The following is a 14,765-nucleotide window of genomic DNA, read 5'->3' as shown; positions in this document are numbered from 1 at the left end:
TGGGTAGAAATATAAAAGCATATGTGAATAAATTTTCTTTGAATGTTTTCTAATTTGGTCTAATCAGTTAAAGTAATAGAATTCCAAACTACAGATGCGTATTCAAGTTTAGATCTAACTAATGTATAATAGAGTGGAAGGAGTAGAAAAAGAATAAGTTATAGACTTACTTTTATTAATCCATGCATTCTTATGGATCTAACTAATGTATAATAGAGTGGAAGGAGTAGAAAAAGAATAAGTTATAGACTTACTTTTATTAATCCATGCATTCTTATGGATTGGTTGTACATAAATTGAAAATTACTATAAAAATATAATTTAGAGTCAAGTAAAACACTAAGGGCCATATTCATAGACATTCTTAGTGCGGGCTTCCGGTGGATGATCAGCGAACTAACGTTTTTCGTATCCATAGATCAGTGTTAGCGATATGATAATATGAATCCTGTACAAGTAATCAGTCTATAGACGAGGCTAGTTTAGCACGCTCGCAGCGCGGGCTAGTGAAATGTCTATGCATAGCACCCCAGGGTCTCTAATACAATCTTATCTGTGTCACAGAAGATGTTGTAAATGTTCTGCTTTTGCTTCTATATATTTTGACATCTCTGAAGATTGTTCTGAAATACCCGACTAATCTCTTCTTGACAAATAATTCTAAATAACTTGTCCGATATTTTTTTCCACGTTTTGGATTACTTGGAAACTTCAAAACTGGCTGCAATATGCTATATATCATTCTCACAAAAGCAGAGAAAAAAAAACATAACGGCTTGCAGTACACTATATAGACGAGAGTACCCTTCAGTGTTCTCAAACAATTCGAACTTCACTACGACTAATGATAATCCCTTGAGTAGCTGAATTTAGACTGAGGTGAATTGCACACATACAACGCCCGACAAACGTCCTTAAACTTTGGTGCGTACGAAAGGCGCACTGTGGGAGTCAACGTTTCTGTACTTCCCGAAGCGTCATATACTCGGTACTATAAAATATACTGACATTGGATAATCTCGCCGGAGATACAGCATTGTTAACCGCACAGAAGTGTAGAGTATAGTAAAGGTATGAACGAGAAGTACCGATATGAATTAGATATGTTTCATTATTTGTGTGCCTGATTGGTGCTCAATCAGTACAGATATGTTTATGATAAAGATTGTGGTTCATTTCTGATATTTTCATAATATAAGTAATAGACGGAAATACTGTGGCGCAGGTTTCCTATTGACTCTTGAGTTTTATATCTACTACATCTATATCATTATTCCTTTTGTTGTCGTCTCGGTAGCGTAGTTGGTATAACGCTGGCCGTCTGTGCTCGAGGTTGCGGGTTCGATCTGGGCCCAGGTCGATGGCATTTAAATGTGTTTAAATGCGACAGGCTCATGTCAGTAGATTTACTGACGTGTAAAATAACTCTTGCGGAACAAAATTCCGGCATACCGGCGACGCTGATATAACCTCTGCAGTTGCGAGAGTCGTTAAATGAACCATATTTTTTATTCCTTTTGTTATTAGCTTACACACATTTTACAGACGATCCGAGGTTCGTTGTAGAATAGTTCCTGAGAGAATTAATGTGGTTGAAGTAGGGTTGAGGCACATTTTAGTCAGCATTATTGTTTATTCTACATTATTTTTGTTATTACACTACTATACAGTTATCATTACATCTGTCATCACTTCAAAGACTCTGATTATGCTCCATGCTTAGAAAGGAATATTGAATAATTGCATTACGTTAGTAAGAAAGAGAATTGTCAATTCGACTGCAATTGGTCCACTCAGGAGATTAACTTCAGCTTCAACAGACTTTTTTTTAGTGGATTATTTTACGACGCTGTATCAACATCTTAGGTTATTTAGCGTCTAAATGGAACGGTGATAATTCCGGTAAAATGAGTCCGGGATCTAGCACCGATAGTTACCCAGCATTTGCTCATATTGGGTTGAGGGTAAACCCCGGAAAAAAACCCCAACCAGGTAACTTTCCCCGACCGGAATTCGAACCTGGGCCACCTGGTTTCTCGGTCAGACGCGCTAACAGTTACTCCACAGGTGTGGACTTCATCAGACTTCAATGACAGGACCTCTTACATCGTGCCCGTTAAATAGGGTTTTCCAAGAGAGTGTGGGCAGAAGCAGAATCTAAGTTGCACATACGTGCAGCAGCTCCCACGATGCACTTCAACAAGATACGTTTTTTAAATGTCAAAGGTTATTTGTGAAAACAATTGACTAGAATATTCTTCATCCCACGCAATCCTACTTAGTACCCACGACACAGAATCACATCTGAGTGTTATGTTCGACAAGTATTATGGGTTGCAGCGTAGAGAAATTGTTTTCTATCGATCACGTTAGATGGTGTTTAACAACCCACGTTCTTTGTCAGGAAAAAATTATCCTTGAGCCTGACCTCACTGTTGGAGCTGCTGTACATTATATATATATATATATATATATATATATATATATATATATATATAGACCTATATATGTGTGTGTGTGTTTTGTATATTAATAATATTAGCAATAATATTAAGATAAATAATTACATAAAAATTGTCATTACATTATTATAACTTAGATTAAGTCTCTAAATATTCCATAAGTTCATATTATGTCTGTACTTTTTTTTTCAAAGTTAGCTTGGCATATCATTTCCTTCACAATGTGGAAACCAGACGCAGGCGTAAAGTACAGTATGTCCTAAAAAAAGAATATACAGTCCAGAATATGTACGAAATGCCTAACTTGTGGCGTGTTTTTTGTGGTGTAATGAAAAGAAAAACAGTTTTGTAGAAAATATCGTTTAGTATTACTATAAATTAATGTATTTTAAATAATTGTGTATTGAAAAAATTACACACTTCAATTTCATTTTTATTGTCACAGTATTGTGTTGCATGTAATGTCTCTAAGTGTAAACCAACAATGAGTTTGACGGTAACTACGCTTAAAAAGTACAGAAGCTTAGAAAATAAAAACTTAGAAAATATGTATTATTCAGGAAATGTATTCATGCATGCAGTGAAGAGATGCTTTTCAAATTAATGGAATAAATTTCAGAACACAGTTACCTTCCTTCCTCTCTTCCCTCAACATTCCAACCTTGTGCACACAAAATAACTTATTGGAACTGATGATGCGCATTCGACAAACACAGACAAATTTGCTCTTTTTAGCATTTTGAAGTAGGGGAGAGTTGGGTAATATCGGATATTGGGTAATATCGGACAGTGAGTTTCTTTCATCTACCACCAGATGATAGTACCTGAATTACATGGTTACGTTTCTGTGATGTCGCATACAGAAATGTGACCATGTCATTCAGGTAGTCCCATGTGGTGGTAGATGAAAGAAACGCACTGTCCGATATTACCCGATGTCCGATACTACCCATCTCTCCCCTAATTTTTGGCAGTGAGGTAATCGTATACTGAAGTTTTCCAAATTAATGCTGTCCTATATCCGACAACTAAAGGTTTTCTCTGATCTCATTTGGTAGGCCTGCATTATCAAATGTTAATGTTTAGTCAACTGTCCGAAGACAAGCTTGTACCTCATAAGTGACACCAATAAGGCACCACTCATGAGGAAACTAAGCCAGGAGATACTGCGGTAAGATAGCTAGTTCCTTTACTTTCCCATTGCATACATTGCTGACTAGTAACATATTTCAGTAATCAGACTTTAGACGCATACAAACAATTGTTCTTCCTCTGACACATATCAAGTGAGATGTACCGCCTGATAATAGAGGTACAGCTGTCAAAAGAAAAAGTGGCCGCTCTCCTGAAACAAAGTGCCCTTCGGGTATCTTCGCTACAATTCGGAGACAGGCGATGTTACATGTTGCCTGATATCTACAGTTATAATTGAAGTATTCTGTGTGTTATCGATAGCATAATGGTAGCGTTCAGGCCTCTTATTCATGAGATCCTGCGTTCGACTACAACCACGTGCTTTTTATGTTCTTTTTTGTTCTGTTTTTGAGAGAGACAAACTATACATAATGGCTCCTTTCTCTTTTACGATTATTTTAGTAATTAACATCAGGTTCATTAATATATTATGCCATGACTTTATCATTATGATATTGTGGCTGCAAATGGAAAGAAAAACGATTTTATTCTCAATAAAAATATCTTTCGTGGCATAAACAAAACAAATTTACTGGCGTCGGCCTTAAAACATTCAAACAATTAAGCGTTCAAAAAACGAAACAAAAAGCCACAATTCAATATTTAGTCTATCTTCCTCTTATCTCGATCATCTTGCAGTCGACTGGCCATGGAATCGACTAGTCTTTGCAAATAGCGACTGTTCTTAGACACGATATTCCAGGCATTCTGAACATACACACATACATAAGTGTTCTGTCCATGGGCAGGTCTTTCATTGCAAACCCAGCAATCTCCAATCTTTCCTATTTCCTGCCTTCCTCTTAGTCTCCGCATATGATCCACATATCCTAATGTCGTCTATTATTCTTTTCAACCAGAGACCCAACCAGTTACTTTTTATCTTTCTAATCAGTTTCAGCATCATTCTTTCTTCACTCACTTTTTCAAACACAATTTTATTTCTTATTCTATCTGTCCACTTCACACGCACCGTTCTTCTCCACATCCACATTTCAAATGCTTCAATTCGTTTCTCTTCATTTCGTCGTAATGTCCATGTTCCTTCCCCATACAATGCCACACTCCACACAAAGCACTTCACTAGTCTCTTCCTTAGCTCTTTTTCCAGAGGTCCGCAGAAGATCCTTCTTCTTCTATTTAAAGCTTCCTTTGTTCATGTTTGCAGTTTTTCTTGGGAAGGATAGGCCTAAATGCGGTAACATTCCGTTGCTTTCCGCACACCACTATCTCTTTCGCATCTTATTAAATTCTAGGGGGCCCAAGCGTGGAGATGAGGAGAGTGGATTTGACTAATTGGGCCCTCCGGACTTCACCGAAAGTCACGGCAAGGGTTAAATATTAATTCTATCAGGATGTTTGACTCTATCAGAGATCGGGAAATCTCAATTAGCCTTTGCCCCCCGCATCCTGGACTAGCTTCTACGAATCATCAGAAAATCTTAGAGTGTGATTGGGCCAATTTTTCCGAAAATGTTTCCACACTTTTGCCCTCGTAGCTCAGCGGACGAATGTCGGAATTTAGATGTCAACGTCTCAGGTTCAATTCCTCGTTACTCCTTTTCATTTTATTGTGGTTCAAGATAGTATAATGTAATAATAAAAAAAGAAAAACTAATAGCAGTATTATGCAACTGCATTTTTCCAAACCTAATATTAAATTTATGTTATTTATATCGCTAAAGAACGATTACAATATAAATAACTTGAATATTATTTATACAGTATCACTAAAGAACGATAATAAAATATAAATGATAAATATCGGTTTGTTTAATTAATATAAGATATTATATAATACGTATTTAATTATCTAAATAAAATAACCTATTTTACAAAGAAAGATGTTTATTTGAGTTATAATAATTACCTACATAAAATACAGATTATTTATATTGCGAAAGAACAATAACAATATAAATAACTTGAATATTATTTTATAATGCTAATGAAGGAAAACAATATAAATGATAACTTGAATATTATTTATATCGCTAAAGAACGATAACAATATAAAAAACGTGAATATTATTCATATCGGAATATCACAGATTTATTACAGATGTATTTAAGAAATTGTAGAAGAATAGTAATTAGTAACAGTGTCCTATTTATTCTTCTTGGAGCAAAATTTGTAACTTTTAAAAGTGTGGTTACTATGTTGAAGTGCATGTGTTGCAACGGACGCTTGATTTGTTATGTATGTGAGTCAGTTATGGGATGCTTGATGTCGTCGCAATGTCGTAATTATAGTTTGATTGTGTTTGTGTGACTATTGTGTATTAATTTATGATGTATGGTACGGAAAGCTGCATATTTGTGTTATAGAAGTGTTACGTATGTGTGTTGTTAATGTTTTTGTATGTTTCAAATTGATACCTGATATTTGTTTTGCAATCGCAATGGCTAATTTACGGATTGTTTATGTTTTGTTTACATCGCGTAAGCTAATTTAATTTTCTTTTCCATTTCTCTTTATGCTTATCTTTTTTGTATATAAAACTATAGCCCTAACATACATATGTAAAATAGGGCTAACCCCCATTGGAGATACTGTAGCTACAATAGTAATAATTATTATTCATATCGTTATAAAACTATAACAGAATACAAATGATGATTTGAATTTTATTCATATCTCTAAAGAACGATAACAAAATATAAATAACGTGATATCCATCAAGAACGATAACTGGATATAAATGATAATTTGAATATCATTTACATCGCTAAAGAACGATTAAAAAATGAAATGAAAACTTGAAGAAGGCGCGAACCCAGAACCTTTGATTCATTAAACAAACACATTACCGCTGGTCTGCGAGGAGCAGATATGGAACACTTTCATAGTTCCGGAACTGCTTGTACAAGTACATGCATCGTGTAACATCGCCGCGACCCGAAGTGGACTTTGAAAATATTCGCTGTTCACGAGTGCGGCCACTTTTTTTTTGACAGCTGTACATATGAGCCAGAACCCCAATCAAAGGTAACAAATGTTGTTATGCTTCATAAATAAAACATTTTGAACCATATTCAGTCTGCATTGCTATATTCTTTGCGTGTCTTGTTTTATATTTATGACTAGACAGTGGATGTGGGATGACTTAAGGAAAAGTGAATTTGTTTCATATCGGAGTATATGGCGCGTGCCGCGTCGTCCGTCTTTTATGTACCTGGCGAGTGCAGTTGTGTTATCCTGCTCAAGTATTTAGTACGAGTTGAATAGTGTAGTGCTGATCCATTCATAATGTCGAAGTCAAAACTTAAATTCGCTTAGAGATACGAAATGCAATTAAGAAGTATGAGAGTGACATTTTATGTATTAACGAGGACAATATCGTGTGTAGTGTTTGTAAAATTGAAATAAAAACCAGAACAACTCAGGCTATAGAGAAACATTGCAACAGTACATCGCACAGGAAATGCGTTGAAATGAAATCTGAGAAACCATCATCATCATCATCATCATCATCATCATCATCATCACTTAGTTGTGAGGGTCTAACGACACGTGCAACATGATGATCAGTACAAATATTCCTCTAAAGAAATTGAGTGTTCCCCATTTTAGAGGTTTTCTTTAGAAATTCTCTCGATACAAAAACTGTTTAAGCGATAGACGAAGAAGATTCAGCTTCGACAACTTACGATAATATATCGTCGTTTATTGCAACGCTGGTAATTGCATCAATGATGACGAGGACTGAACCTTGCAAGGTATGTACTACAGTACGTTATTTTTCCTTTCCTTCCGTCTGTACGGAGATACAGTAGCATGTTGATGTCGTCTGTTTACGTTTAAAACCTGTTAAGCCAATGATCTGAATGGAAAAAAATGTAACATATAGTAAATGTGCACTTACATTCAACGATAAGTCATCCCGCATCCACTGTCTATTTATGCCTATTATTATTAGTAATTAACTGTTACAATACAGGAGTCTAATCATAAGATTGAAGACAATCATGCATTACAAGGGATTATACCAGTTTGCTTGTAAACTTCTACATTAGCTGTTCGAAATGGAACATTGTACAGGGATCGGCAGATGTAAGGGCGATTATAAACAAATTGGTTATTAACTCGGGAATTTATTTTTTGAAAGTCACGTACCTGAGATCATAAATTACATACAGTATTATGCCATTTATTACTTGAAAACGAAGTCCTTCCAGCGACCACCATTCACGCACACACAGTTTAAATAGCAGAGAAATATCATACGTACTTCGGTACATCAAAATAATGTGATATGTGTAAATAATGACTTAGTTATTTAAGACGGCGCTCATTCCCTCGGATCCCGACCACTTAGTCACTCGTAATGAGTGCACCTTTCCACACTGTTAGGCATTGTGCCACTGTCACACATCTGTAACAGTGAATGAGGGTTGGCCACTGAAGGGAAACTAAGAGGTGGAACTTAAACTGAGAGGATTCAATGCGGCATCGGAACTGGAATCCGATGTGGCTTAGTGGATAAAGCGTCAACACGTAGAGTTAAAAACCGGGGTTCGAGTCCCGGTGCCGGAGAGAATTTTTCGCTCTAGCCATCCTTCATCATATGGTAATGTAGAATTCCTGCACGGAAATATCATACGTAGTTCGGTACATCGTAATAATATACATACTAAGAAAGACACTGTTGAACAATGAATATTATGTTCACGTTTATATTTAAAATTAATTAAAATATTTCCTGAGGACGACAATGTATGAACATAGCTGATGGTTTGTCTGTAAGGCTCTATTTGTTTATTGGCAGTTTTTCTTGCTGAAAATTACATTGCAGTTCATTTCATTTTGTCAACTTTGTTAAAAATGCAGAAGGAAAGAGCAAAGAAAATATTTCTTTAAACAGTGGATGATTACTGGTAATATAATTTTCACGAGAGGTCAAAGAATTATCATTTGTCAAGTATGCGCCAAAGACAAATTATTAAATTTAATTACAGGCTTGCAATAGTAGGAAGAAAATATTTTAAAGAATACTGTGGTTTATAAAATAAACATTTCAATTAGTTATTTTAATAACTCTCCTGCAAATTTACCTTTTAACTCAGACTTTTGTACTTTCTACTGTCCTTTTAATGCCTTTAGTATTATTTTAGATTATTCATTCATTCATTCATTCATTCATTCATTCATTGTATTCGATAGATCTTACATGAGCAATGAAGCTTTAAGGTGTGGAACAAGTCAAAATTTTGCAATATTAAAATTACAGTTTTTTTTTAAATTTATACATATTTTACAATTTTTACAGTTTTACAGTTTAGTAATTTTCTACAATTTTTACAATTTTGTGCAATTTTTTATAATATTTTGGCGAGATGTAGTGAGATGAGGTGAAGTCCGAGGATTCGCCAAAAGATTACCCGGCATTTGCCTTTTGGTTGGGGAAAACCTCGGAGAAAAAACCCAACCAGGTAATCAAATCAAAGGGGTGAAATGAAGTGATGCCGAGGACTCGCCTTAGACCATCCGGCTTCAGTCCCACGGCAGGGAAAATCTCGAAGAAACCATTCAATGAGACCAAAGGGGGATCCAACCCAAGACCGAACGCAGCTCCGGATCAGCAGCCCAGCGAGTCTGCCGACTGAGCTACATCGATGGCTTTACTAAAAATATACAATACATAGCCAATCAGATTATTAAATTTACAAACGCAAACGATCATTCATCAGTTGAGCTATATGTGTAATACAAAACAAGTAAGTTTGTTAAATTTGAGGCGTAAACAATTCAATCAGTTGTGATATACAGAAATTGATTATAAATATCATGTAAACTACTTCAAATTACAAACACAAACAATTTATTAATACAGCTATACAGATTACTATTCAATTTAAAGCATATACAATTCGTCGACCAAAACTATACAACAACAACAAAATTAATTTTTCATGAATTTGGTGTATCAAATCTAGAACAAATTTATAAACAAACATTGCTGATTTACTTCCATAAAAACCACAATAAATTAAAATTTGATCCTCACGAATACCATACGAGACAAAACTACACTTTCTTTCTAAATACTCCCAAATGCCACGCAACTGCTGGATTAAAACACAGCAGAAATTTTGGACCCAAAATATATAATGCATTAATTAGAGCTTACCCTGAGCTAAGTACACTTAACACACATAGATTTAAGAAACAAATCAGATTAATTATTTAATTGTTTAAACTAATTGAGTTAAAAATTGATAATCTAATATTCATGTACTTTTGTATTTTCTATTTGTATATAGACCCTATTATTACATGCTGTATGTATTTTACCATTTATTAATGTTATTGTGCTCAATGAACTCTCTTAGTTTTGTGATATATTTTGTATAACTGATCTGAACTGCGCCCGAGCACGAGCTTCTGCTCTTTCGGGCTGCAATTCCTAATGTAGCTCAAGTGTAAAGTATTAAATAAATAAATAAATAAATAAATAAATATACAATACAAAGTAAGCAGATTATGTTAACTTATTAAATTTATGTTTATTAAATAAACAATTTTTCATATTTTAGGTAAAATGTAACAAATTACCATTTAGAAACTAAACTAAATTTTGTCCAAGCAAAGAATATAGTAATATACGTTACAAGAGCGGTATGTTGACGTTTTCATGGTCGAGGAAAAGATTGAAAAAGCGAAACGTAGTTGACCTTTTTTTAATTTCCGAGAACATGAAAACAAACATACCGCTCGTGTATTGTACATTATTTTGTGCGAAGATCGTTTATTACATACCTGAAAGACGAATTTCTAATTAGTTGCAATGAAATCTCCATCTTGGTTTCTGTTTAATGACGCCAACTTCGGAACACCAAAGTATCTTTCTTCAACATTGTTGCTGTAAAATGTTTTCTGTGTTTACTATACTCCAGCAGGCCGTGATATACGTCTGTCTTTTTTTCCCCCCAGTCTATAAATGCGAACTTAAAACAAACGGTAAGGTTATGTAATGATTTATTTTTCATTTTAATATTTTAACAATATTATTTATATAACATATTGCAGTAATAACATCGGCATCTGGAATCGTGTTGATTTTTTCACGGCTTCCTTAATATGACTTGTATCAGGAATGCAATAAGTTTCGTGGAGTAGTAGACTTTACTTAATTTTTGCAGATATTGAAAAAGAATAATTAACAGTGCAATTTAGGTGAAATTGCAGTGGTAAGTTTCCAATTTATAATTATTACTATGTTAAACGTCTCTAAAAATAATATGTTAAAAGCCTAAAGCAGTAAAATGAATGTCGCGCTTAAGCGGTAAGAAGAGGGAAATTGTTATGTGTGTTACGTTGGGAATACTGAATGTGGTATTTCACACTTACCGCGTTTTGGTTCTGTGCGGAAAACAAGCAAATACGCACGATCTCGCACAAAAGTAATATAAACACATGCTAATGGTCTTGAGGTATTTGACTTGACAGTTAACTCTTTTGTGTATCACCATGTGAACAGATCTATTAGTGTTCCCCGGCTTGCCTCACAGTATTCTTTCTCTGGACAGAGTAAGACAGCAAAAATTTGAGAGAAAAAATGACAGGCAAATTTTACTTATAAATAGATCCCACAATCGCTGTGCATACATAAATTTCCTGGAATCTATCACGACTCGAATGCCAGTTTCTCCCAGAAGAGGAAGTCAGCTGAGAGATGTAGACTGCGGGTGGGTTTAAGCTCGCAGTTGAGTGTAAATTATAGAGTACATGTAGTCGCTCATATTTGTCAGTTAGTGTTGAGTTCCTTTTCGAGACAGGAATGATTAGCATAACGTCCTGCAATCTCTCTGCTCCTGGCAACTGGAAGCGGTGGAGCTTGCTATCTCTTCTACCTCAGCACTAAGCCGCCGATTTTCTGCTCATTAAAGCGAAAACTCTCGAGTATATTGTAACCACTGTCATGCGGGTAGCTCAAACAACATGTAAACCTCTCCTCACGAAGATAGGACAGTCAGCAACGTTTACAATCGCATTATTTAACCTCTATTGAAGTTTCTGTGAAACGGCCGTGTGTGCTTTTATATTGAAATTAAGTTGGTTTCCATAAAAAAGTAACAACCCTTATTATGTGATGCTTGTAATTCCCACATAGCCTTCATACGCGTCAACTAATTTAAACCAAACTTTGTACACAGACAATATTTTAATGTTCTTTAATGACGCTGCTATAAGTAGAGAGAGGATTCTTACAACTTTTAACACTATATAATTTAGGAATGCAATATATGGTGATTACTAGAGGGTGGAGCCGGGATACTTTAGCAATCAATGTACGCAAGCATTGACTATAGCTTTTACACACTCGGTACTGGGCACACACTGCGGACATAAACAAAGATAGTACAGTCTGGTTATGATTGAAAATAAAGTAGCCTACATGAATACATATGTTATACATACAAGGTTCCGTCTTCTTCGGTTTCGTTGCCGGCATTACAGTGAATAACAAAATACATCCGAAGATTTGCGAACTGAAACGTCCTGCGGCGATCACTCAAACAGTTTATATATTGTGGCGCCATGTTGAAGGACCTGGCGCGCGTCCGGCAGAAGGGAGGGCGCGCAGGAAGGCAGGCGAGGAGAGAAAAAGGAAGAAACTACGAGCGCAAGTCGGCGGGCGCTGGGCTGTGCGAGGTGAAGGGGGAAGAGAAGCAGCGAGAAACAGAAGTCTCCAGAAACAGAAACTTCGAGGATCGAAGAGACGAGAACGTGTAATGTAGTAATAAAAGCGCGAGCACTTCAGAACACGAGTCAGTCAGTTTTTGTGAAGCAGCCGTGAGCGAGCAAGGAAGCCAGCCTTCGAGACCAGGGTTCGACACGCGAGTGAACTCGAGTAACTGTAGCAGCGCCCAGGCGGAAGCAAAGCGTCCAGGAGTCTTGGGTTCGGCGTGCAGTGAACTTTATCTGAAAGTCTTGAGTTCGAAGTTCAGTGGACTGTCTCTGGAAGTCTTGGGTTCGATACACTGTGAACTTGAGTGAATGAGCTAGAAGAACTTGGCAAGACGAACGAACTGTGAACTGAGAACTGACAGTTTTGTTTTGTAAATAGTGCTCTGTGAACATTAGTTGAGATTAGGAGTACATTGTGGTTCTCAATAATCCAAGTGAGTTGTCATTGTCGTCTGTGGAGTGCAATAACGAATACTGTGTTGCTGTGTGGAGTGGAATACCCATTGTTGGCGAGAGTGTTTAAACTCAGAAATAGAAAGCCATTATTGTTGTCAATGAAAGTAATATTGTTGTGTGAATTAAAAAGGTCACAATATTTTGAGAACGAGCGCTCAACATCACAGGATGTCAATGGTGAATGCAAATAATACAACTGGTGTTTCGACATTGCACCTGTACACGTTACCAAATACAGTAGAGTGTCTCGGTTAGGCACAATGAAAACGTAAAGAAAGTGCAGATAACGTGTGGGAGAGGACGAGCTGTACGATAAACACGAGGGATGTACAAGATTTTAGTTAGAACATTTATGGCGGAGCATTAATTGAAATCATATTTTCCAAAAACACACAAAACAAAAGAACACAAATTGCATAACTTTATCATACACACATTTTAACAAACAAGCAATTGTAATGTTGAAATAATTCAATATAACAAATAAAATTTTGCTACTTCAAGGAAGGGAACGGACTGAGACTGTTCTCGCACGCAGGAGGCTCGGGTGGGCCCATTGTACTACCCGGGATGGAATGGTGTTCATGTCCTAAGATCTACCGCGCTGAAGATCCCCTTGCGGTCGTCTCCGAACACCCCTACAGCCTACATGATTTCTTTACCTTCCCACATAGGCTTCACTTTCAAATCCAGTCCCACAAATTACCATGAGCTCAATGGAGAACCTACGGTGCATAGCGCTACCACCAACAACGAATGACCACATATCCATGGGATCGTAGTTCGGCCCGCAGCCGTCTCTACATTGGAGCAAGCACGAAATCTAGGAAAGAAAAGGAGATTACCCAGTAATTCTGCTTCAATTGGTTCAGGGAAAACCTCGGAAAAACCTCTACCAGAATTTGAACCCGGACACGCTTGTTTCACGGTTAGAGGTGCTAATCATTACTCCACAGCGATGAACTATGGGATTGCTGATAGATGTTATTTTGGCGACATGAGTGTCCAATATTCTTCATGGAACTGATTGATATTTCCATACAGTTAGGAAAAACTTTGGGAAGAATCCAACCAAGTAATCAGTTGAAGAGTGATTCAAACCCACATTCGAATGCAGTCCCCGTGCCACGAGTCTTCGTCACTGACATCTAGACTCCGCCGTCGATCAGTTTGGAGGACCATAAATATCGTAAATATTCACAACATAATAAAGCTTCTCTGGACTGTCTACACGACTATTGTTTTCTCCATACTTGCTAATAAAACATTTTAAATAACTGAAACTTAAATTAGATTGTATTGGTATTTTAGGTGAATTTACAATTAATTTATGAGGTTCATTTTGCGCTCTGCCCTTCAACAAAACTGAGTATTATCAGATTTGATATCCACTATGAGCTTTCGCGTGCATCTCTTTGTCAAACCCGTCATTGGAAATGCTTACCACAAAATGTGAGGAGGAATAATAATTGTGGCTTATGCATGGCCAGCAAACCTCACTGTTCAACATAACTCTATTTTACCCAATAGTGATCCGCATGAACCGACATTATAACATACTCCACTCAGCGAGATCTTTCTCGTTAATTAATTAATGTACTCTTTTTCTTAATTCCACTTGACAATAGTATATTGTACACAAAGTATTCAATAACGTTAATTCTTAAACTGTGGTCCAAGGATCCCTGGGGGTCCGAGAGCTATTAGTCAGTGGTCCGCAAGTTAGTTTTCAAACTAAAATATGATTCATTTCCTTATGAAAAAATAATAAAAAAGCATACAATTTCGTCATTAAATTTGTCTTACTTGTCATTTAAAATGTTGTAATTATAACTTCTTATCAGCCACCGGCGTGGCTCAGTCGGTTAAGGCGCTTGCCTGCCGGTCTGATGTTGCGTTCGGGCGCGGGCTGATTACCTGGTTGGGTTTTTTCCGAGGTTTTCCCCAACCGTAAGGTGAAT

At 36.4% G+C, this 14,765-nt stretch overlaps 1 protein-coding gene across 1 annotated transcript in view; it reads left to right on the top strand.

Annotated features, from left to right (window-relative positions):
- Window positions 1-12,393, top strand: part of LOC138705604 (RYamide receptor-like) — a 299,486-nt gene extending 287,093 nt beyond the window's left edge. The window contains exon 5 of the mRNA XM_069834205.1: window positions 12,208-12,393. Within this exon, the coding sequence (XP_069690306.1) occupies window positions 12,208-12,393 (186 nt within the window). The remainder of the gene's footprint in view (window positions 1-12,207) is intronic.
- The last annotated feature ends 2,372 nt before the right edge of the window (window positions 12,394-14,765 follow it).

The sequence above is a fragment of the Periplaneta americana genome, chromosome 9 (genome assembly GCF_040183065.1).
Source record: "Periplaneta americana isolate PAMFEO1 chromosome 9, P.americana_PAMFEO1_priV1, whole genome shotgun sequence".
NCBI classification, from domain to species: domain Eukaryota; kingdom Metazoa; phylum Arthropoda; class Insecta; order Blattodea; family Blattidae; genus Periplaneta; species Periplaneta americana.
Note: the sequence above shows the minus strand (reverse complement) of the source record. Positions and strands in the feature narration are given on the sequence as shown.